Here is a 25,388-nt window from a genome sequence, read left to right as displayed (position 1 = left end):
GGGGGCAGGAGTGGCATTGCAAGCCGACACAAAGAACGGGTCCCTTGCGCTACTAGCCACTGGCGGCGAGTATACGGAAGATACCAGCTCTACATGGAGGCTATAGAATCTAGTGAACGTGTTAGGTGTCGCCCAGCCCGCAGCTCTACATATATCTGTCAGCAAGGCACCTTGAGCCAGCGCCCAGGAGGACGCAACACTTCTAGATGAGTGTGCTCTCAACCCGAACGGGCACATATCCAAGCTGGGGTCTCAGGACAATGTGAGAGTTGGCCAGTCCGGATTCAGTCTCCTCGCTCCCCTCAGGAACCTGACAATCAGGTCATGCTTTCCCAATGACTTACCTTCAACTGCATTGTGATGTGCGGCTATAGCGGCAACATACACTTTGAGGGTGGAGGGAGACAGCCGTCGCTCCAACCCATCTTGCAGGAAAGAAAGCACGACTCTGATCGGACATCTTCGGGGGTCTTCCCGGTAGGAAGAACACCATTCAACGAACAGGTTCCACATCAGAGCATAGAGGCGCCTCGTTGACGGGGTCTCTAGCAGAAGTGATTGGACCAGACATGGAGTTTCCAGAGGTCTGGACGCGGGTGCCATAGAGTTCCCTGTCTCTGAGAAAGCAGGTCCTTCCTCAGATGAATGGGCCAAGGAGGTGCTGTCGCGAGGAGTTTGAGTTCTAGGAACCAGGTCCGGTTGGGCCAATACGGGACAACTAACAAGACCTGCTCCTCGTCCTCCCTGACTTTGCACAGAGTCTGTGCAAGAAGGCTCACTGGGGGAAATGCATACTTGCGCGGGCCCCGGGCCGGGCTGTGTGCCAGTGCATCCGTGCCGAGGGTCCCCTCAGTCAGGGAATAAAACAACTGGCAATGGATTGAGTCCGGAGAGGCAAACAGATCTATCTGAGTGGCTCCGAAGAAGTCCCATATCAGCTGGACCACCTGGGGATGGAGATGCCACTCTCTCGGAAGCGTAGGCTGTGGTGAGAGCTTGTCGGCTGCACAACTGAGCAACCTAGGGATGTGAATGCGACCTCAGATGCTTCTGACTCCATAGGAGGAGATGGCGGGCGAGTTGCAACATGCGGCGGGAGCATGGACCACCTTGGCGGTTGATGTATGCAACGGTCACAGTGCTGTCCATACGGACCAGTAAGTGCTGACCATGTAGCGGCCCTGTGAGGCGTACTGTGAGCAACTCGAGGCAATTGATGTGCCAATGCAGTTGAGGCCCCGTCCACAGACCTGAGTCTGCACGCCCGTTGTATGTGGCCCCCCAGCCGGTGGCAGAGGCATCCATGAAGACCACAACATGCCTGAACAATTTTTCTAGGGGAAAACCTGCCCGTAGAAACGAAGGGTCTGACCACGGGCTGAAGGTTTGGAGGCAGTGCGGGGTGACGTGCACCCAGTACATGCCGCTCTACCACGCCCATCTCGGGACTTGGCCGTGAAGCCAGTGCTGAAGCGGTCTCGTATGAAGCAATCTGAGCGGCATTACTGCGACTGCGGATGCCATATGCCCCAGGAGCCTCGAGAACATGAATCGAGACATGAAAGTATGCGTCCTTCAGGTTGATCGCTGCAAACCAATCTTGGGGACAGATGCATTCGAAAATGTGTTTCTGCGTGGGCATCTTGAACGGGAGCTTGTGCAGGGCCCGATTCAAGGTTTGCAGGTCCAAGATCAGCTGTAACCCATGCCTTTCTTGGGTACAATGAAGTAGGGGCTGTAGAACCCTGTCTTCGTTTCGGCTGGAGGAACTGGCTCGATCGCGACCTTCGTCAGTAGGACATCGATTTCTGCCCTTCCAAGTTCAGGGGCATCCACTTCACCTCTGTGCAGAGTTGTGATGCCCCTAAACTTGGGAGGGCGCCGGGTGAACTGAATCGCATAGCTGAGTCTGATGGTACGGATGAGCCAGCGAGACGGGCTGGGAAGCGCTTGCCAGGCTACCAGACACCATGCAAGTGGGACCAGCGGGACCACAGACGTTCCCGGGGTGGGGCAGCAAGGTGGAACACAGGGACTCAGCTCGGGAGGCACTGAGGCGGCCCGAAGCGGAGTCTGAGTTTTTTGTGCCACACTTACCAGTTTCCAGGGTAAGTCAGAGGGTGTGTGGGAAGGCTTGGTGGCGTCCCCAAACCGCACACTGCTGCACACTGGCGATGGTGAGGGGGAAAAGGAGTGGAAAGGAGTGGAAAGGCATGGGAGCGTTGCACACTGCAATCCGCGCCCTCTTGTGACCCAGAGATGGAAGAAATTGCTCTTTTATTGAAAATGTGGGTACAGAACAGAAACAAAATTAAACAAAGGATTCTCCACCCGGTCCTCCTCCGGGGGAGGGAGAGGTGCGGACACTATCTCCCAAAGAGCAACTTCCTCCATCGCTGGGTAGCCTGTCTCAGGTCCCACAGGTCTCTGAAATCAGTCTGAGAGGACAAACAATTGAGACATGACAATCTCATGACAAGATCAAACTGTTGCTTTAAGACACTTTTAACATGTTTATTTCTGTGGAAAATGATGTTATTGATCTAGAGGAAGTTGAGGCGCACTGGAGCTCAAAGTGACCAAGTTTAGAGCGTGAAATAATGAGCTAATAAAGTTCTATATGGTCACATGCATTAACACTTATAGATGTGGTTATTTTAGATGTTGGTGGAGTTTCACTTCATTTTACTACAGAGCAGCTTCACATCAGCTCATCTGTCATTTTAGTTCTGAAAAGTGTCTTTTCATATTTGTGGACTGAAAGCACTGAAGATGTTTCTCACTGTTTTCTTCTGTCTGTGTTTCTGGCGTCTGGATGGTGAGTTTTAAATATGACTTTGGTTGTTTCTCTTCTGGTACCATGTAATAAATTACAGGTTAAATTAACCAGAGAGGATTAACATTCACTGTTATTCTCTTATAGAAATAATTCACTGTGATTTTACTGTCAGATCAAGCTTGAATTCAGGTCTAATACAATTTATTAGTGATTGATGTGAAGCTCAGATACTCAACAGCGTTAGTTTTAATGTGACGTCAAAAAAGAAAGTAAAAGTGTATTTTTATTTAGTTATTGTTCTATATATATATATATATATATATATATATATATATATATATATATATATATATATATATATATATATGTATGTCTATTTCTTTTTTAAAGGAGTCATGAACTGGATTGTATTAATGTATATTTTATTGGGACACCCTTATAATGTTAGTATGACATTGAAGTAATTCAGGGAAGAAAGCAAATAAAGATACAAAATATAGTTGTGGGTGTATAACCTATGCTACTTAATAAAGATGACTTACATTACATTTTTTTAAAACTTTTTTTTTTTTTTTTTTGGACAAAGCAAGAATCCCCAGTTTTAAATGACTGATTAGATTTAGAGGATAACATGAAATTAACAGCAAAAGTATAGATATATTATTTAATAATTATTTTATATTTAAATAATAATACTAGAATAACTTATTAGGAGTTATGTGTCATTATAAGAGTTTGATATGTGAATGTTTAATATTTATTTATATATATCTTTTTGTCTTTTTTCATTTTTCACAAATGTAAAAGTGTCTAACTATGTACTTAATGGTTATTGTTCTAATAATGTTTTTTTTTATGTGTTGGTGGGTATTATCACAAAAGTAAAAAAAAGAAATGAAAGTTAAATGTGTTTGAATTCAAAGACATAATAAAGGTCATAAAATATATATATGCTAAGATATTTGTTGTTGGACATTAGATGTGCCTTTTTTAGAATTTTAAATCTTCAAGTAAGTTTATTTATTTTATTTTTTGTTTATTTATTTGTTTATTTCAAGCAAATAGTGTGCCAACAGAATAGATACACAATAATAATAATGATAGTAATAATAATAACTATAATAACTTATACACTGATGCTTGAGTGGGGAGAAGTAAAACTTATTGAACCCCACCCCAGTCTGTCAAAGAATTTATACAAACAAAATAGCTGCTTCCTTGTTCAATTATCTCAAAGAGAAAAAAGAAAAATATATATAAAATAAATAATACTAATAATAATACCTCATTAAGAAACAGTATTATAGTTCCACATGTGCAAGACCACACATACATACTATACATATTTATAATATACAGATATTACCTCAGGTAACAATGATTATCAAATAACAACAATAGCCGCTTTCCGACCAAGTAGTTATAGGAACTTAGTTCTAGGAACTGTCCACTTCTAAACAGTTCTATGAACTACTCTCCCCCAAACTCGGTTTTGCTGTTTGCGTTCGCACTGGCCAAGTGGCCATAGGAACTGGTAGGAGGGGTAAGGGAGTGACGCAAGCACGGTGACTTTTATTTTGACGGCGCGACGGACCTTTATTTTGGCGGCGCTGAGAACGCCAGAGCAAACAATGCTCGCATTCTCTGTGTTTATTAGTTAGCAATCTGTCTAACAGTACTGTTTAATATCTTATTAGATAGAACTGTTATAGAAAGTAGACAGTATATGAAAAAAGGTTATTAGCCTATGCCGTGTGGTTGATGTCCAGTGTTGCTAGCTGGGCAGATAAACATAATCATGTTTGGCTTGGTCCCCTCAAAGTTGCGTTGGATTTTCTCTTCAGCATAAAGGTTTAGAGACCCATATATCACTGTTTTCCATGTTTGTATAGTTTATGGAGTAAATATATAGGCTATAATCTGTGTGTTTACATTCTAGCTGTTTTAAAAATGGCGGGTGCTGATGTTCCGCGTGTGTTCGGTCAATCAGCGTACACTAACGTCACGGATAGTTCCTATAGTGCTGGTTTAGACCCTACTCTGAAGTAGGACCCAAATTAGTTCCTACAAATGGAGTTCCTAGAACTAAAATCGTTCCTAGTTCCTGCGGTGCGAACACGCCAATATCCGGGTACTTTAGCCAATAGTTCTAGGAACTGTGAAAAGGTTCCTCCGGTCGGAAAGCGGCTAATGGTAGACGGAATACCACAAGGGTAAATAACAGCTAATCCAACACTCCACACAACATGAATACAATCAAACCTCATTATCATTGTAATGGGACCAGACCTTTTGTTTGTAAAGACGTTTGAAATGGTGAATGCTTTGACATTGCTTTAATTCAAGCCCCAGATTATTCCACAAAGTAACCCCACATACAGACATAGAAAAACTCCTCCTGGTGGAACCCGCCATTGGGACCACAAAGTTCCCAAATCCTCTCAAACTGTACGACTGCTCTTTATGAGAATACATATTTTGAATGTTCACAGGTAATAAATTGTGATACGCTTTGAACATGAACTGTGCATTATATAATTTTACAAGATCCTGCATTTTTAATAAGTGTATTTTTATGATAGCAATAACTGTAAAGGGACTATTTGTAATGGGGTAAATCAAATGTAGGCTAATATACTGTATATAGGTCAATTATTTTTATTATTTTTTTAATTTTTTAATTTAATGTTTATTTGACAGGGACAAATGCATAGAACATTGCTTTATAAAAAAATACAAAGTAGATGCCATGCATACAGGTTTATAGCCGTGACTATTACTAAACTCTTACCAGTTCAAATTTAGTCTGTACTTTTGTAATTATTTATTTTTAAATTTATGGTTTTAACTTCTGCTCTTAAAAGCAGAAGTTTTTTTTTTAGATTGTAATGTTCTAATGTTCTTTTAATAACCTAATGTCCAAAATGTTCTTTTTGGACTGTTAGTAAAGTCCAATAATGGTATGCGAGAGTGTCAGTGGAAATATCACTGTGTTCCTGGTGGTTTGAACTATTTTAAGTTTGCTTTATGAAACAGAATCCACCAACAATAAGTCTGACTATCCAAGATAAGCCTGGCTTGTATTCTAATCTTGTTTTATGGAACAGCCCTCAGATAAACTCGCGCTGTGTGATTGACAGCTTGGGCAATTGGAAAGGAAGCTTTCTTTGATCACTTTATATATTTGAATCACAGTTTAAATAAGATTATTTTCATCCTACTAAGAGAAACGATGTGAAGTTGATCGTTTAGTCATTGGCTTGATTTACTGATGTCATGCTGATAGAACGAGGAAGCAATAGCAGGTACAATAAACTCTTTATTGGATACAATGATGAAACATATAAGGCAAACAAACACTGGCGGGTGGCGCAGGGACCTCGATGGTCGAACACGGGTGAGTCTGAGCTGGTGCAGAGTGACGTGAAGGTGATGGTGATCTCCGGCGTGAACAACGAACTGAACAATGAACAGGAAACCAGGAACGAACACCACACGATCACAGGACGACGAACAGGAACACCAGACAGCAAGACATCAAACAACGATCTGACAATGGAGAGGAGAAAACGGTGAGTATTAAAGGAAATGATGATGAGTCGCAGCTGGCGCCGATAATGATTGCGGATTGATGAATGAGCATGATTGTTCTGGCCACACCCAATCCACGCGACACACACACACACACAAATAACAAACGCACGAGACAAAAAGGAAGCAATGCATTCGTAAACCGTGACAGTACCCTCCCTCCTAGGAACGCCTCCTGGCGTCCCCAGACTCCCTTACCTGTCGATTGTAATCATCGATAAGGGAGTGATCCAGAATGTCTCTCGTAGGTACCCAACTCCTCTCCTCCGAACCGTAACCTTCCCAGTCCCCTCCGCCTAGAGTCCAGAATACGATTTACCGAATAAGTAGGTTCCCCATCTACGAGACGCGGCGGGGGAGGAACCGGAACTGGCGGGTTAATCGCTGATCGAAACACAGGCTTAATCTTGGATACATGGATAACGGGGTGAATTCTCCTGTACGCTGGAGGAAGATTGAGGCGGACTGCCACCGGACTAATGATCTTGGTGACAGTGAACGGGCCAATAAATTTGGGTGCGAGCTTATTAGAGACGGAACGGAGAGGAATATTCTTAGTAGAAAGCCACACTTTTTGACCACCGACGTATACGGGCGGCTTCGACCGGTGGCGATCGGCTTTAGCCTTGGTGCGCGACCTCACCTGGAGTAGAGTCTCACAGGCTCTAGTCCAGGTGCGGTGACACCTCTGGACAAAGGCGTGTGCGGAGGGGACCGCGACTTCGGACTCCAGACTGGGAAAGATAGGTGGCTGGTAACCTACACTAAACTCAAACGGAGACAGGCCCGTGGATGACACTGGTAATGTATTGTGGGCGTACTCCACCATAGACAGTTGCTGACTCCAGGAAGAAGGATTCTTGGATACCAAACACCGCAACATTCTTTCCAGATCCTGGTTGGCTCTCTCGGTCTGACCATTGCTCTGGGGATGAAACCCTGAGGATAGACTGACAGTCGCGCCCAGTAGTTTACAAAACTCTCTCCAAAATTTGGACACAAATTGGGGTCCTTGTAAACGAAAGACGTGATCTACGACGGTCACCGCTGTCTCCTTGGCTGAGGGTAATTTGGGCAAGGGAATAAAGTGAGTCGCCTTCGAGAACCGGTCCACCACGGTTAAAACTACCGTGTTGCCCTGGGAGGGCGGTAATAAAATCTAGTGCGATATGGGACCAGGGTCTCGAAGGGACAGGCAGCGGTTGGAGTAACCCATCTGGGGGTCGATTGGAAGACTTACCAATGGCACAAACCGAGCAAGCCAAAACAAAACTGTGAATGTCCCGGGCCATAAGTGGCCACCAGAATCGTTGCTTAACCAGAAAACTAGTACGGGTCACTCCTGGATGACAGGCTACGTTGGAACAATGTCCCCACTGAATAACGTCTGACCGTAATCCCTCCGGCACAAATAAACGGTTCGGTGGGCAACCGACCGGGGGCGTTACCCCTTCTAAGGCCTTCTTGACCTTCGATTCGACCTCCCATGTGAGTGTGGAGACAAATAGGGTCTCGGGTAAAATGCACTCGGGAGTAACCAGGCGTTCGGAACGATCAAAAATGCGCGATAAAGAATCGGGTTTGATGTTTTTGGAACCCGGGCGGTACGAGAGAGTAAAATCAAAACGACCGAAAAAAAGTGCCCACCGAGCCTGCCTGGAGTTCAATCTTTTAGCAGACCTGATATATTCCAAATTCTTGTGATCGGTCCAGACGATAAAAGGTACCCCCGACCCTTCTAACCAGTGACGCCATTCTTCCAACGCTAACTTGACTGCCAACAACTCTCTGTTACCAATGTCATAGTTACGTTCGGCTGGGGACAAGCGATGAGATAAAAACGCACAGGGATGCATCTTCTCGTCCGTGGAAGAACGTTGGGACAACACTGCACCTACCCCCACCTCTGACGCGTCGACCTCCACCACGAACTGACGTGAGGAATCAGGGGCTATCAGAATTGGGGCCGAAACAAAGCGGTCCTTCAGTTTGGCGAACGCGGCTTCAGCCGCGTCTGACCACCTGAACGTAGTTCTGGGGGAGGTCAAGGCAGTCAGAGGTGCGGCTAGTTGGCTGAAATTACGAATAAAACGTCGGTAGAAGTTGGCGAATCCCAGAAACCTCTGCAGGGCCTTGCGGGAATCTGGGATTGGCCACTCCACCACAGCCTTAACCTTCTCAGGGTCCATACGTACTCCCTCAGACGAAATGATGTACCCAAGAAATGGAACCGACTGTGCGTGGAACTCGCATTTCTCCGCCTTGACAAAAAGCCCATTCTCTAGCAACCTCTGAAGCACTCGTCGGACGTGCTGCACATGTTCCTGGAGAGAAGAAGAAAAAATCAATATGTCATCCAGGTAGACATATATGAACTGATCGATCATATCTCGCAGCACGTCATTGACGAGGGCCTGGAAGACTGCTGGGGAGTTGGACAACCCGAAGGGCATGACCAAGTATTCAAAGTGACCCCTGGGGGTGTTAAAAGCAGTCTTCCATTCATCCCCCTCCCTGATGCGGACCAAATGATAAGCATTACGCAAGTCCAATTTCGTGAAGAGTGACGCTCCCTGCAACCTCTCGAAAGCTGAAGACATCAACGGCAAAGGATAAGTATTCTTTACGGTGATGTTGTTCAGCCCCCGGTAATCAATACAAGGTCGCAGAGACCCATCCTTCTTCCCCACAAAAAAGAACCCCGCCCCCGCTGGAGAAGAGGAAGGGCGAATGAACTTCGTTGCTAGAGAATCAGAAATATATTTCTCCATGGCCTCCCTTTCTGGAGCAGAAAGTGAATATAACTTGCCCTTAGGCGGAGATTTACCTGGCAATAAATCTATGGCACAGTCGTAGGGACGATGCGGAGGCAGAGAAGCAGCTCGAGACTTACTGAACACCCCCTTCAGGTCGTGGTACTCCGCGGGCACGTTAGACAAATCCACTGCTTCCTCCTGTAACACAGACATAGGAACAGACGAACAGGCAGACAAAAGACAGGACTCATGACATTTAGTGCTCCACTCCGTAATAGACCTCCGGAGCCAGTCCACTTTAGGGTTGTGTTGAGTCAGCCAAGGATGTCCGAGTACAATGGGTGCAAGAGGTGAATCCATGATGTAGAATGACAGAGTCTCTGAGTGGTTACCAGATGTGATGAGGGTGATGGGACCAGTAGATAGTGAAATCATAGGAAGCTCTTGACCATTGAGTGCGTGAACTGAAATGTCATGTGGGAGTGACTGAAGGGGAATCTGAAGGTTGTGGGCGAGAGTGCAGTCCATAAAGTTTCCTTCCGCCCCGGAGTCCAATAGTGCTTGACAGTCGTGTTGGCGTGTTGACCATCTTAGTCTTACCGGGAGGAGGGTAGATGTCGATGAGGTCTTCTCGGCGGAGATCCCACCCGATAGTAGCCTCACTGTTACTATCGGGCGTGGCCCTTTTACCGGACACGTGTTTGAAAAATGTCCAGCTCCGCCGCAGTAAAGGCAAAGGCCTTGGGACCTCCGCCTCTCCTTCTCCTCCCGGGAAAGCCGAGCTCGCCCTACCTGCATGGGCTCGGGATCGTAGGTAGGGCTGACCGCGTCCGTGCCGCTGGACCGCAGACTCTCCGCTCCTCCAAGAGCTCGACTGGAAAGGACGCGTCGCTCGACCCTTGACAGTCTGGCATCAACTCGTAGTGCTAACTCAATCAGTCCATCCAAGGTAGTGGGCAGGTCCAGGGCGTAGATCTCCCTCTGGACGCGGTCAGCCAGCCCATGCAGGAACATGTCCCACTGCGCCTCGTCGTTCCATTGGCACTCTGCCGCGAGAGTCCGGAATTCGATCGAATAGTCCGAAACTGACCTCTCTCCCTGGCGAAGTTCGGCGAGCACCCTCGCCGCCTCTCTACCGGCGACCGCACGGTCGAAGACTCGCTTCATGGCGGCGGAGAGTGCCTGGAACGACTCGCAGCATGGGTCCTGGTTTTCCCACACCGCCGTTCCCCAAAGTGCCGCTCTCCCAGTCAGCAGTGAAAGGACGAATGCGACCTTGGATCGCTCCTTGTTGAAGGTTCTCGGTTGCAGTGCAAAGTGCATTGAGCATCCAGTCAGGAACGCTCGACAGAAACTGGGTTCTCCGGCATACCTCTCAGGCACAGGTAAGCGAGGTTCCGACTGGGAGAGAGGATCCGATGGTGTGGGAGGAACGGCCGGTGTAGGCGGCGCAGTGGGAGCTCGCAGTTGTTGAATTTGCTGGGTGAGCTCGGACACCTGCGCCACCAGAGCCTGAACAGCACGGCCAGTGTTGTTAAGCCCCTCCTCCTGGGCGTCCATGCGTAGAAGACTGCTGTTGATGAACGTCTCCATGGAAATCTGAGCTCCGCCTGGTGCTTCCATGCCATGGTCAGATCGTTCTGTCATGCTGATAGAACGAGGAAGCAATAGCAGGTACAATAAACTCTTTATTGGATACAATGATGAAACATATAAGGCAAACAAACACTGGCGGGTGGCGCAGGGACCTCGATGGTCGAACACGGGTGAGTCTGATCTGGTGCAGAGTGACGTGAAGGTGATGGTGATCTCCGGCGTGAACAACGAACTGAACAATGAACAGGAAACCAGCAACGAACACCACACGATCACAGGACGAGGAACAGGAACACCAGACAGCAAGACATCAAACAACGATCTGACAATGGAGAGGAGAAAACGGTGAGTATTAAAGGAAATGATGATGAGTCGCAGCTGGCGCCGATAATGATTGCGGATTGATGAATGAGCATGATTGTTCTGGCCACACCCAATCCACGCGACACACACAAATAACAAACGCACGAGACAAAAAGGAAGCAATGTATTCGTAAACCGTGACAACTGATGCATAAACAGTATTGAACGATTTTGAGAGAAAGATAATCTATCTGAACAACGAAACAACAGTGTGAGTGTGCCACTATACGTAACGCAGTTGTGCACGTCTGTCGCCATGGTTACTACGGCAGTACGAGTGGAAACGAGGAATAACGCGGATATTACGTCATTGACAGGCGACAAGTGAACAGGGACGGGCCACTATTTATAATTGGAATTTCTCTGAAATTAAAAATCTTTTGGGATATTGTAAGTACACAACTGCAGGAAATATATCACACTGTGCAAGTGATTTTTGGATATTTTATTACAAAAATCTTTCATATTGTAGCTTTAAAAGTCTGTTTGCAAAGCCTGCACCGAAATTACAACTGATTTACCAAATAATCCACAGTGAAATATATCGAATACAAAAAAATAATGCACTGCTGAGACGTTCAAATTGTTGAAAATAAAAACCCATTTTCCCATTGGCATTAATAATAATAATAATAACTTTGACTTTTATAGCACCTTTCAAGAAACCCAAGGCCGCTTTACAAGGGGTGGGAACTGGTTGGGGGGGGGGGGGGGGGTTAGAGACCAAAGGCCTCTGTGAACAAGTATGCCTTGAGGTGCTTTTTGAAGGACAACAATGTAGGGGCATGACGTATGTGGAGAGGTAGTTTGTTCCAGAGGGTGGGGGCAGAAACACAGAATGCTCTATCACCAAAGGTCCGTAGCCTGGTGCGAGGAGTGGCAAGCTGGTCCTTGTCAGAGGATCGCAGGGACCTTGGCTGTGAGCAACGGTGGAGGAGATCTGCGAGGTACTGGGGTGCAAGTCCATGGAGTGATTTGTAGGTTAGGAGCAGGATTTTGTATGAAATGCGGGATTTGACAGGGAGCCAGTGAAGCTTCTTGAGTGTGGGGGTGATGTGCTGCCATGGCTTCGATCGTGTCAGGACCCTGGCAGCTGAGTTTTGGACATACTGCAGTCTATCCAGGGTCTTACTGGGCAGACCATACAGTACACCATTGCAGTAGTCCAAGCGGGATGTGATGAAGGCATGGATGAGTGTTTCAGTCACAGAGTCAGAGAGTGATGGCCGGAGTCTGGAGATGTTTTTGAGGTGAAAGAACGCCGACTTGGTGGTGGTTTTGATATGGGCCTGGAGTGAGAGTATGGGGTCCAGGATGACACCAAGGTTGTGTAACGGCCTCGGTTAGGGTATGTGAAGGATGACTCACGAGATGACTTCTTTTTCACAATTTATTGGCTCCTGTAGAACACAATGCACATTAATTGCTTTTTGGACTCCTCTTAGTGCACTTCTGCTTCCCTCAGCAGTGCAAAACGAGACTGCGCACTTCATTCACCAGAATGATCTACATCATGTATTTAGAATACATTACAAATACATTACTTTAACATTATTTTAGTATTTTGCTCAGTGTGCACATTACTCACAGGAAATCATTAACACTGTCCAGAAAATATTAAGCATAAAATGCAACAAATCCATAAACACAGTATATATGTTTCCTTAAAGAAAATAGCATAACGGCAACAAATCCATAAACACAGTATATATGTTTCCTTAAAGAAAATAGCATAACAGCGACACCCGGTGGGCTGAATGAAAAGTGTGTGGTAACCGAGACAACGAAAATTACATGAATAAACAAAAGGAAAATGCATACCTGTAGAACACAATGCACATTAATTGCTTTTTGGACTCCTCTTAGTGCACTTCTGCTTCCTAAACATACAAAAATACAGCGTTCACTCTACACAAAAGGGGCGCTGAAATCTCAGACGAGCTACATTGTTCACATGACACGGCCCGCCTGCCGTGGTAAAATGGCAGCTAGAAACTGAGTATGAAAAACACTGCTAAAAATTATTTTAGCAGTCAAACTAACACAAAACTGCTACGTAGCATTATTGTATTAACATCAGACAATATGCATTGAAAGTTATAACTTAAATGATTCAATTTCCAAAGAAAACAGTACATTAGCCTAGCAGCACATTTCTACACAACTTACCCTCAGCAGTGCAAAACGAGACTGAGGGAGACGGAGCACTACGGAAGCTTAGGAGGTACAAAAGGGATAGTGTGCAGGTAGGGTCATTTCCACAGGAAACATTCGCAAAAATAAAGATAAATAAAAATAACTCACAGATAATTCAATAAAATCATTAAATGATAAATAAAATTCACAGATGCTAATTTTGAAAATAAGAATTAAAGTGCATTTTTAACTCCGTTACACCTGCGTACCTCTGGGGATGGCCTGATGGTATAGCCATCCACAACCAGGAAAAGATCACTAACCTTTAGGATCCTTTGGAAGGTAATGGTATTGATCCTGTGTCGATCTTTTCTCGTTCTTTCTGATGAATTTGTAAAGTAGATCACAAACAAAATCGAAAAAGAATTTCACTCTCAGTCAATAATGCATAAACAACCACTAGATGTAGATTATGATTAAAACAGTGCATCATACAAACGACTGATTTAACCCCCTATCTACAATATGAATGTTCATTCAGATCAGTCAATGAATTGCACACTACAAGTTCTCCAGCGCTGTTTGGCCGTTGCTAATAAATTTGTCCCAATCGCTCCAAAACCGGCAACGGATAATCCATGGAAAGTTTGTATATAATCCACAGGTTTAAACAGTTCCAGGCAAGGAAAATCCAAACAAAATAATAATCCAATGGCGTTTCCCACATGCATTTAAATGTTTAAAAGTATTTCAGTGAAGCTTCAAACCAACATCAAGTGATTTTAAAGCTTTAATCTGTGAAAAACTCTGTTCTTCAGGTGTGTTTGGTGATGAAGATGAATTGAAGTATATGATGGAGGGAGAATCATTCACTCTAAACTCACATCTCACTGAAATAAAGGATGATGATGTGATTCAGTGGAGGTTTGGATATTATGAAGACACTTTAATAGCTGAAATCAATAAACGGGCCGACAGAATCACTGTATATGATGATGTTCTTGATGGGAGATTCAGAGACAGACTGAAGCTGAACAATCAAACTGCATCTCTGACCATCATAAACATCACTGAAGTGACTGGATCTTATTCTCTACAGATCAACGGTGTGAGAAAGAAAAAGATCAATATTGGCATCTATGGTGAGGTTAAACACATTTGTTTCACCTTTATTTAATGACAATATTTAAATTAATTCATACACCATTTTGTTTCTTTTTGTTTGTTTTATGATATTGTTTATTTCAAACTGACATTTTAAACTATTTAGTAAAACATTATTAAGTGATTTCACAGCATTAATCTGACAAACCCTGTTTGTGTTTTTGGTATCAGTGTCCGTGAAGGAGGGAGAATCATTCACTCTAAACTCGGATCTCACTGAAATAAAGGATTATGAATGGATTCAGTGGATGTTTGATAACACTTTAATAGCTGAAGTCAATAAACGGGCCGACAGAATCGCTGTATATGATTATGTTTTTGATGGGAGATTCAGAGACAGACTGAAGCTGGACAATCAAACTGGATCTCTGACCATCACAAACATCACAACTGAACATGCTGGAGATTATAAACGAAGCCTGCCGAGATCGATCAGTTATGTCTATCTCGCTGTCTTTGGTAGGTTAAATATTTGTTTTACCATTTTATGTTTTAATCAAATGAAACAATATTAATCCAAACACCATTTTGCTTCATTTCTGTTTTAAGTTTTATGATATTGTTCATTTGAAATTTCAATATCAATATCTCAGATACAAACTCTGTTTCTGTTTGTTGATACAGTTGAAATATCAGTGAAGGAGGGAGAATCACTCACTGTAAACTCTGATCTCACTGAAATAAAGGATTATGAATGGATTCGGTGGATGTTTGGAAATGAAAATATTTTAATAGCTGAAATTAATGTAAAGGCCGACAGAATCACTGTATATGATGATTATCTTGGGAGATTCAGAGACAGACTGAAGCTGAACAATCAAACTGGATCTCTGACCATCACAAACATCACAACTGAACATGCTGGAGATTATCAACTACAGATCATGAAAGGGTTTAGGTTTTCAGAAAGTTTATCATTAAAAGCTTTCAGAGTTTCTGTCTCTGGTGAGTAGAGATCATTTCTCATGTCCTTCAAATATTCTTGTTTTTACCAACTATTTACATATTTATTTATTGTTGAATCATTTTATAGTTTGAGATGATAGATCATATAAACACTGACAGAACCGAAAGAAGATTGTTGATTAGAGATGTTCTTATCTTTCTTTTTTCTGTCATGTTTTCCAGCTCGTCTGCCTGTTCCTGTCATCAGCAGAGACTGTTCTTCATCTTCATCATCATCATCATGTTCATTGGTGTGTTCAGCTGTGAATGTGGGTCATGTGACTCTCTCCTGGTACAAAGGAAACAGTTTATTGTCCAGCATCAGTGTGTTTTATCGCCACATCAGTCTCTCTCTCCCTCTGGAAGTGGAATATCAGGATAAAAACTCCTACATCTGTGTGCTGAACAATCCCATCAGCAACCAGACTCAACATCTCAACATCACTCAACTCTGTCACACATGTTCAGGTACGGCTGATATTAGTTGATGTCAGCGCTGATATTAGCGTTTATTAACTGAGCTGAGGGTTGTTCCATGAAATATGCTAAGAAAAGCAGGGATTAAACTCCAACACCTGACTTGAATGAACTTAACAAATAAATTGGGGATAAAGCAGTTCTCTTACGAGAGGTCTCACGTACTGCGTAAGTATCTTACGCTAGGGGAAAATCTCTTTTCCGCGAGATATTGAAGCCAAAAAATTATCCTTTAATTTTGTATTAATGTAAAACGCTTTGCGGCAGCATACAGACATAGGCGAGACAGCTTGCGCGCCTATTGGCTGCTCTGCGGCAACTGCATCAGCCTATCGAGCGAGGCCTATCGTGATGTCAGATCCAATGAGTCCACTGTGTCATGGCTTAGGCCTATAAAACAAGGCTCGGAGGCAGCTGATATCTGATTTTTCATCTCTTCAGCGAAGCTCACGCATCACTGGATCCGGAGAGAGAAGCCGCGCCGTCTGAAGAAGCCTTTCAGCGGGACGAGCCATTCTCTGAAGTCGCTGGCCGCGCCGCCTTCTATCGCCGTTTCCGCTGCGCTATCCGGCGCCAATATCCTTTCTCTGCTATGTGTTTTGTGTATGTGTGTGCTCGTCGCCGCGACACACACTCTCATTGCACTAAAAGAGCCGGGCGTCTTTTTCAAGACGCCCCTCCCTTTACCTCCCCCAACCCACAATGCTCGCCGGTGCGCCCGCTTGCCTTGCCTGCTTCACTAGAGTCTCTTGCTGATGGACAGCGGCCGCCGTCTGCTGCCGTTTCCGTCGTGGATATCGACCAGAAGCCGTGGGGGATGATACCTGCTCTCCCTCTGTTCGAGCCGCGCAAACCGCGCCGTTCACAGGGGATGTCAGGAGCGGACGGTCTCAGGGCTAGCTTTCTCTCTCCCTCTGTTCGAGCCGCGCAAGCTGCGCCGTTCACAAGGGAGGCCGGAAGCGGGCGGTCGGGGTTAGTTTTTCTTTACGTTACAAGAAAGCTACCCTGCCCTTGCGCCCCATTCACGCGTCACTCACCGGCGAAAGGAGAATAGAGTGTTTTTAGTCCCGCCTAGGCCGGACTGACCTCAATTTCTCACACATCTCTCAGTTCCCTGAGTCAGGCGACTGGAAATATCAATATTGCAGTAAACGAGCCTGTTATATTCAAGCACGCCTGCAAACAAACGCCGAAGAAAACATGTTGATGCTCTCTTATATGCTCGTGCATCTGAAAGCCTATGTGTTCCCCCTGTGGCTCAGTGGCGGAATCTTAGGTTTTTCGCACGAGAGACCGGTGTTCGAATCCCGGTCTGACGGCGGATAATTATGCGCTCTGTCAGTTCCCTTGAAAGGCGACTGCAGATGTGTATTTTGCAGCCGACGAGCGCGTTGTACAACCCGCTCGCCTGCACCCAAACACTGTTTCTATGGCAACTTCTCGCTCGTTCAGTTCCAGATAAATGCGACTGTTCCAGTGTATTCTGCAGTAAACAAGTCGGCGACACAGCCCACTTGTCTGCACACAAACGCCGCTTTTACGGCGACCCAGATAAATCCCATAAGAGCGTATTTTCTGGTGTTCCGGCCACGGCCGATGGTGTTATGAGTGTAGAAAAATGCCCACTGCCCAGTGCTCATCCCTACACACAAGCACAGCCCGTCACACGGGGCTCGCTCGTTCAGTTCCAAGAAATGTGACTGTTCCAGTGTATTCTGCAGTGTACAAGCCGGAACAGCTGCCCGCTTGCCTGCACACAAATGCCGTTTTTACGGCTACCCAGATAAATCCCATAAAGAGTGTATTTTCTGGTGTCCTGGCCACGGCCGATGGTGTTATGTGTGTAGTAAGAATGCCCACTCCCCAGTGCCCATCCCTACACACAAGCACAGCCCTTCACACAGGGCCCGCGCTCATAAAAGCGCATCCAACATAGTAAACGTGCCCACTGCCCAGTGCCCACAAACACTATGTTCTGCACGTCTCACGGTTTCTGTAAAAACGAAACCAGTGCGCATTCACTCTGCTCGGGCAGGCAATGCGCTCAATGCAGTAAATGTGCCCGCTCTCCCGCACCCACATTCACTCACAGACATGACAAGTCCCACGGGATTCGCCCAGCCCTCCCTCACTCGGTTGAACACCGCAGCGGGGTTGAGCGCGGGCAATCTGCCCGCTGTAATCAGCGCGCTCCCCGCCTCAAATGTCATGGGCGTAACGCCTATGTTACAGCGCACCGAAGCGCCTCTGTCGCCAAGCGACCAGAGCGTTCTTCGCATTCAACCCCTAACTACCCATGCAGATGCATGGGCAGCGCTTCCCGGGGTTTCGGAATGGGTGCTGAACATTATAAAAAGAGGCTATTCGCTACAGTTCTTTTCGAAACCACAGTAAATACAGAAGTAGCACACCTACTTCGAGCCGAAATATCAAAACTGTTGAGAAAAGGGGCAATAGAGCCTTTATCTCAAACTCAAAGCGAAGGGGGGCTGTACAGCAGATACTTCCTGGTACCGAAGAAAGATCGTCAGTTCTCCAGCTGGGCTTGCTCCGCATGCGCCCTCTGCAGTTCTGGTTAAAAGCGCGAGTACCGCGCCGAGCATGGGCGTCCGGTCTGCTTCATCTCAAGGTCGATCAGACATGCATCTTAGCTCTGAAACCTTGGAAAGCGAACGACTGGTACCAATCAGGTGTAAGCCTGGGGACTTCTTCGAGGATGAAAGTGGTGTCAACAGACGCCTCCACCTCGGGATGGGGAGCACTGCTTGAGGGCAGACCGTTCTTCGGCCGATGGTCAGAACGGGAAAAGCTTCAGCATATAAACTGCCTGGAAATGTTGGCAGTGGACAACGCGCTGACGCGTTTTTGTCCCCAAATAAAGGGTCACCACATCTTGGTCCGCTCGGACAACATGTCGGTGGTGTCCTACATAAATAGCCAGGGCGGTCTCAGATCCCGAAACTTATACAGATTGGCGGAACGCCTTCTGATATGGGCTCAGCGCAACCTGCGCTCGCTGAGAGCGGTGCACGTGCCTGGGCTACAGAATTTGGGGCCAGACAGGCTGTCCAGGAACAACGTTCCGGCGGGCGAATGGTCTCTACACCCACATACAGTCGAACTGTTGTGGGAGAGATTCGGCAGAGCGAAAGTGGACCTGTTCGCGTCTCACGAAAACGCTCACTGTCCGGAATTTTTCTCCAAGAGCAGGAACGCGCTGGCCCAAGCGTGGCCGCGCTGCCCGCTCTATGCGTTTCCCCCCGTCTCTCTCCTGCCTCAGGTGATAGAACGGATCAGGGAAGAGGGATGCTCAGTGCTGCTCGTAGCGCCGCTCTGGAAGAACCAACCGTGGTTCCCAGTTCTGATGCAGCTAGCGGACACTGTTCCGTGGCCAGTGCCAGTGAGGAGGGACCTCCTCTCTCAGGCCAGGGGTTCGATTTGGCATCCTCACCCGGAGCTGTGGTCCCTTCATGTATGGGCGCTCAACGGGTACCCGCTGACCTCCCAGACGGAGTGTTAAACACTATCACTCAGGCTAGCTCCGTCTACTCGAAGGCTTTATTCCTCAAAGTGGTCGGTGTTTTCCGGCTGGTGCACAGCTCGGGGCGTTTCACCCCTAGATTGCGGGGTGACGGAGTTTCTCTCCTTCCTACAAGAGCTACTGGATAAGGGCAGGACCCCTTCCACGCTCAAAGTCTATGTGGCGGCTATAGCAGCGTTCTCAAGAACAACGCTTGGTCAGTCAATAGGAAGGAACGATTTAGTCATCCGCTTCCTTAGGGGATCTAGGAGGCTGAATCCTCCCAGACCCCCTTCAGTCCCTGTGTGGGACCTTTCTACGGTGTTGGAGGCCATGAAAGGTGACCCATTCGAGCCTATCCAAACGATTGGTTTTAAACACTTGTCTTTCAAAACAGTGTTCTTACTGGCTCTAGCTTCAGTGAAGCGCATAGGTGACTTACACGCACTCTCCGTAAGCGCGGCGTGCATGGAGTTTGGGTCAAATGACTCGAGAGTCATACTCAAACCTAGGCGTGGTTACGTTCCAAAATCCCTCAACACACCATTTCGGGCTCAGGTCATTTCCCTGTCAGCCCTGCCGGTCTCTGACGAGGAAGGGGACACAAGCTTTCTTTGTTCAGTTCGGGCGCTAAGAGCTTATGTGTCTCGCTCGTCTGCCTTTAGACAGACAGAGCAGCTATTCGTTTCGTTCAGCGGGCGTTCCAAGGAACTAGCTGCATCGAAACAGAGCCTATCCATTTGGATAGTTGATGCTATAGCGCTGATATACACTACCAAGGGCCTGCAGTGCCCGTTGGGTGTCAGAGCGCACTCCACAAGGGGCATGGCCTCTTCGTGGGCTTGGTCTAGCGTGATTGCCTTGCAAGACATATGTATGGCGGCAGGCTGGGCCTCCCCGTCTACATTTATAAGGTTTTATAACCTGGAGGTTCCCGCCTTACAGGCCAAGCTGTTGTCGGTATAGACGTTCATCAGTTCAGGCCGTATCCCGCCCTGTCTGTATGATGTCAAAAGCACTTACGTCTACGAACGCTGCTGTATATGGGATGGAGTGGGTCCCCCCCCCCTTCTTCCCGGAACTCTCTGTGAGTTCCCTTGGTGATTATGCACTGTGAACCCTGAGCATTCGCTTCAGGTTTATTAGTGTTAGATCCCAGCACGCACAGCGTTTTACATAGGGTCCCCTAGCGTAAGATACTTACGCAGTACGAGAGACCTCTCGTAAGAGAACGTACTCGGTTACTAACGTAACCTCAGTTCTCTCTAGAAGAGGGAACGAGTACTGCGTATCTTGCCGTGCATGCAACACGCTCTGGTTCGCTTCTGCAATGAAAAACCAGATATCAGCTGCCTCCGAGCCTTGTTTTATAGGCCTAAGCCACGCCCGTTTCGGCGGGAGGTGACGCAGTGGGAGCGAAGCGCCCTCATTGGATCTGACGTCACGATAGGCCTCGCTCGATAGGCTGACGCAGTTGCCGCAGAGCAGCCAATAGGCGCGCGAGCTGTCTCGCCTATGTCTGCATGCTGCCGCAACGCGTTTTACATTAATACAAAATTAAAGGATAATTTTTTGGCTTCAATATCTCGCGGAAAAGAGATTTCCCCCTAGCGTAAGATACTTACGCAGTATTCGTTCCCTCTTCTAGAGAGAACCGAGGTTACGTTAGTAACCGAGTACGTTTCATAAAAGGTAATTGAAGTTCACGCAATCCCACTAGTTTGATCCAGGTTGATCTAGTCTAGATAATTGTGTGTGCATGCGTTTCTGAAGCAGGCATAGGCCCCGTTTATACGTACATGGTTATTTTGAAAAACGGAGACATTTCCCTTCGTTTACACTTGAACGGAGAATTCACCTCTGAAAACAATTCTTTCTAAAAACTCCGGCCAGAGTGGAGATTTTGGAACTTATAGTACATTACACTCATATATTTTATACTTAAAATATTAAATAAATTTTATCAGAAGTAGCCTAATTCAGGGACGATTTTTTTTAAGAATCCAAATATAATAAAGATACAAAATATCTTCTTTTATTATTTTGGAGAAAGCAAGAATCCACAGTTTTAAATGATTGGTTAGATTTAGTTTATAAAGTATGGAGAGGATAACATAAAATTAATTATACATTTTGAAAAGATATGTGCAACTAAAGTCAAAGAATATTCCATAAAATAAAGGAACACATATTAGCCTACATTTTTATATAACCCTCCTTCCCTTTTAATTCTAGTTATTTGTTATTTTATTTATTGACTTATTTAATATTGAATATTTGATATTTAAAAATATTAATTGAATAACTTAGGAATTATGTGTCATTAAGAGTTTGTTAAGCGTCGCATCTGAACGCGTTGTTGTCTTTGGAGCTCCATCGATCTGATTTATAATTCTTGATTTTCTCTTTAAACTCACTTACAACGATCAATTTCTACCTTTCCTCACTGAGAAGCACTGCTGCTCAAACCTTATAGTTACAACGCGGACTGTTGAGCAGACGTGTCTCAAGCCTATTAGTGAGCCAATGCCGGATACTCTTAAAGGTTCCCTTGGATCACGGCTGAACGCGTCTTCTCCACACTCACTTACAAACAAACATTTTTTCGCCTATCGTGCGTCTACTCTACACCCGTACCACTAAAAAGACGGATTATATCCAAGACTTCAGCCATAAATTAGTATTAATATTGATAGCATCACTGGTAGCATCGTTGCTAACTTAACGTTACTGTCCATCTGTTAAAATGGCGAATATATCAGATGTAAGTAGTCTACCTTTTGGTGCAGGTGAAGACACATTTAAACTTCACGCAGTGCAGTCTGAGCTGGAAGCTGTTGAGAAACAGATCCACGACCTTTTAGTGAGACAGGCCGAGCTGATAGACCGGCGTTTGGCTCTTGAAACATCACCGCTTCCCACGTACCGACTAGGTCATGAAAAGTTTAGTATATTATTCGCGCTAAATGAATGGTTAATGTCATGGTGCAATGAGCAGAAACTGCTCTTTGTAAATAATTGGAATCTGTTTTGGGAGCGTCCTAGGCTTTACCGTGCTGATGCTACACCCAAGCAGATTCGGATCGGATCTTCTGTCAGATAACATCTCCAAAATGTTAAATACCTTTTGACTAGTAACCAAAAGTCCAAATCATAGTCTCTGCTGCACCAATTTAACTGATATAAATACTAGTGTTGAACATTGCATAGAAACTGTGTCTATTCCTCGTTTAGTGAGATCAAATAATAAATCTATTGCAGGATCTAGAAAAAATCTAATTGTTATTAAACCAGAAAATGTTGCTATTAGTAATCAAAAACAATTTCTAAAGCTAGGTCTTCTAAACATTAGATCACTCACACCTAAGGCAGTTATTGTAAATGAAATAGTCACAGATAATAGCTTCGATGTACTTTTCCTTACTGAAACCTGGCTTAAACCAAATGATTATTTCGGTCTAAATGAGTTTACTCCATCAGGATACTGTTATAAGCATGAGCCCCATCTGATTGGTCGTGGCGGCGGTGTTGCAACAATCTATAGAGATATTCTCAATGTTACTCAGAAAACGGGCTATAAGTTTATTTCGTTTGAAGAACTTGTACTAAATGTTACGCTCTTAGATGTTCGAAAAACATCCCTATTATCTCTAGCCTTGGCTACCGTATATAGACCGCCTGGGCCTTACGCTGATTTCCTAAAAGAGTTTGCAGATTTTCTCTCAGACCTATTAGTTAATGTCGATAAAGCATTAATTGTTGGAGACTTTAATATCCACGTAGATAATTCAAATGATGCGTTAGGGGCTGCGTTTACAGATTTATTAAACTCCTTTGGGGTCAAGCAAAACGTTACCGGACCAACTCAGTTTTAATCATACACTCGATTTAATTATATCACATGGAACCGATCCAACCGATATAGATATCATTCCACAAAGTGACGATGTCACTGACCATTACATGGTAACTTGCATATTACGTACTCCTGTAATATATCACGCTGCGCCGCGTTATCGATTAGGCAGAACAATCCTTCCATCCACCATAGATAATTTTTCAAATTGCTTATCTGATCTGTCTCAGCTGCTCAGTGAACCCAAACAAACAGATGAACTTGAGGAATTAACTAGCACTATGAGCACCATTCTCTCTGGAACATTGGATATTGTTGCACCCATTAGATTAAAAAAGGTCAGAGAGAAAAGTAAAGCACCATGGTACAACAATACTACGCATGTTCTAAAGAGAGAAACCCGTAATTTAGAGCGTAAATGGAAAAAAAACTAACTTAGAGGTCTTTAGAATCGCATGGAAAGACAGTATGTCACGTTATAAAAAGGCCCTAAAAGCGGCCAGGGCTGAGCACCTCCGCAAACTAATAGAAAACAACCAAAACAATCCTAGGTTCTTATTTAACACCGTGGCTAGACTAACAAATAAACAGATGTCACCTGAACAAAATATTCCGTTACAGTTTAGTAGTAATGATTTCATGAAGTTCTTCACTGAGAAAATAGAAAACATCAGAACCACAATTGTAAACGTTCAATCCTCAATCGCGCCTTATAATTCAGCCTCAATTATCACCCCGCAAGAACAATTACAGTGCTTTACAACTATAGAACAAAAAGAGTTAAATAAACTTATCACTTCATCTAAAACAACAACATGTTTATTAGATCCTATACCAACTAAACTACTGAAAGAAGTGTTACCTGTAGTGGAAGAGCCTCTCCTCAATATTATTAACTCATCTTTATCTTTAGGTCATGTTCCAAGAACATTTAAACTGGCAGTTATAAAACCTCTCATTAAGAAACCACAATTAGATCCACATAATCTAGCAAATTATAGACCTATTTCAAATCTACCTTTTATGTCTAAAATACTAGAAAAAGTTGTGTCCGCCCAACTGGGCTCTTTCTTGCATGAAAATGACATCTATGAAAAGTTTCAGTCAGGATTCAGGCCGCATCATAGCACTGAAACTGCGCTCGTTAAAATCACAAATGATTTACTTTTAGCTTCTGACCAAGGCTGTATCTCAATATTAGTTTTACTTGATCTTAGTGCTGCGTTCGATACTATAGATCAGGGGTGCCCAACCCTGCTCCTGCCGATCGACTGTCCTGCAGAGTTTATCTCCAACCCTAATCAAACACACCTGAAGCAACCAATTAAGGTCTTCAGGATCACTTGAAAATTAAAGGCAGGTGTGTTTGATTAGGGTTGGAGATGAACTGTGCAGGACAGTCGATCGGCAGGAGCAGGGTTGGGCACCCCTGCTATAGATCACACAATACTCTTAGATCGACTACAAAATTATACTGGTGTTCAAGGACAAGCATTAAGCTGGTTTAGATCTTATTTATCTGACCGCTACCATTTTGTCTATTTAAATGGAGAAAAATCGATCATAACTCCAGTAAACTATGGAGTGCCGCAGGGATCTGTGTTAGGCCCTCTGTTATTTTCAATATATATGCTGCCACTTGGAAATATTATGAGGAAACATGGAATTAGTTTCCATTGTTATGCTGATGACACTCAAATCTATATTTCATCACGGCCAGATGAAAACACTAAATTATCCAAATTGACAGAGTGTGTTAAAGATATAAAAGATTGGATGACGCGCAATTTTCTTTTATTAAATCCAGACAAGACAGAGGTACTAATCATCGGTTCAAAAAACCACCCACAAAACCTCTCACAATACAACTTTAACATAGTAGGATGTCCTGTTACTTTATCCTCTACAGTAAAAGACCTGGGTGTTATATTAGACTGCAACCTGTCTTTTGAAAATCATATTTCATATGTTACAAGAACAGCCTTTTTCCACCTTAGAAACATTGCTAAGCTACGTAATATGCTATCAGTTTCTGACGCAGAAAAGTTAGTTCATGCATTCATGACCTCGAGACTAGATTACTGTAATGCTTTATTAGCTGGTTGTCCTGCAACCTCAATAAACAAGCTACAGTTAGTCCAAAATGCCGCCGCTAGAGTTCTAACTAGATCAAGAAAATATGATCATATAACACCAATTTTATCA

General features: G+C 44.8%; 2 protein-coding genes across 2 annotated transcripts in view; both read left to right on the top strand.

Annotated features, from left to right (window-relative positions):
• The window catches only part of LOC311088377 (uncharacterized protein), a 252,493-nt gene that overhangs the window by 42,917 nt on the left and 184,188 nt on the right, over positions 1 to 25,388 (top strand). The window lies entirely within an intron of this gene.
• Positions 1 to 25,388, top strand: part of LOC311088663 (SLAM family member 5-like) — a gene marked incomplete at its 5' end in the record, with an annotated part of 43,378 nt that overhangs the window by 15,666 nt on the left and 2,324 nt on the right. Inside the window, one exon of the mRNA XM_084122907.1 lies at positions 15,514 to 15,798. Coding sequence (XP_083979033.1) covers positions 15,514 to 15,798 — 285 coding nt within the window. The remainder of the gene's footprint in view (positions 1 to 15,513; positions 15,799 to 25,388) is intronic.

This window comes from Abramis brama, assembly GCF_963993115.1.
Source record: "Abramis brama genome assembly, chromosome: 8".
Lineage (NCBI taxonomy): Eukaryota > Metazoa > Chordata > Actinopteri > Cypriniformes > Leuciscidae > Abramis > Abramis brama.
The sequence above is the reverse complement of the archived record's forward strand: the minus strand, read 5'-3'. Positions and strand labels throughout refer to the sequence as shown.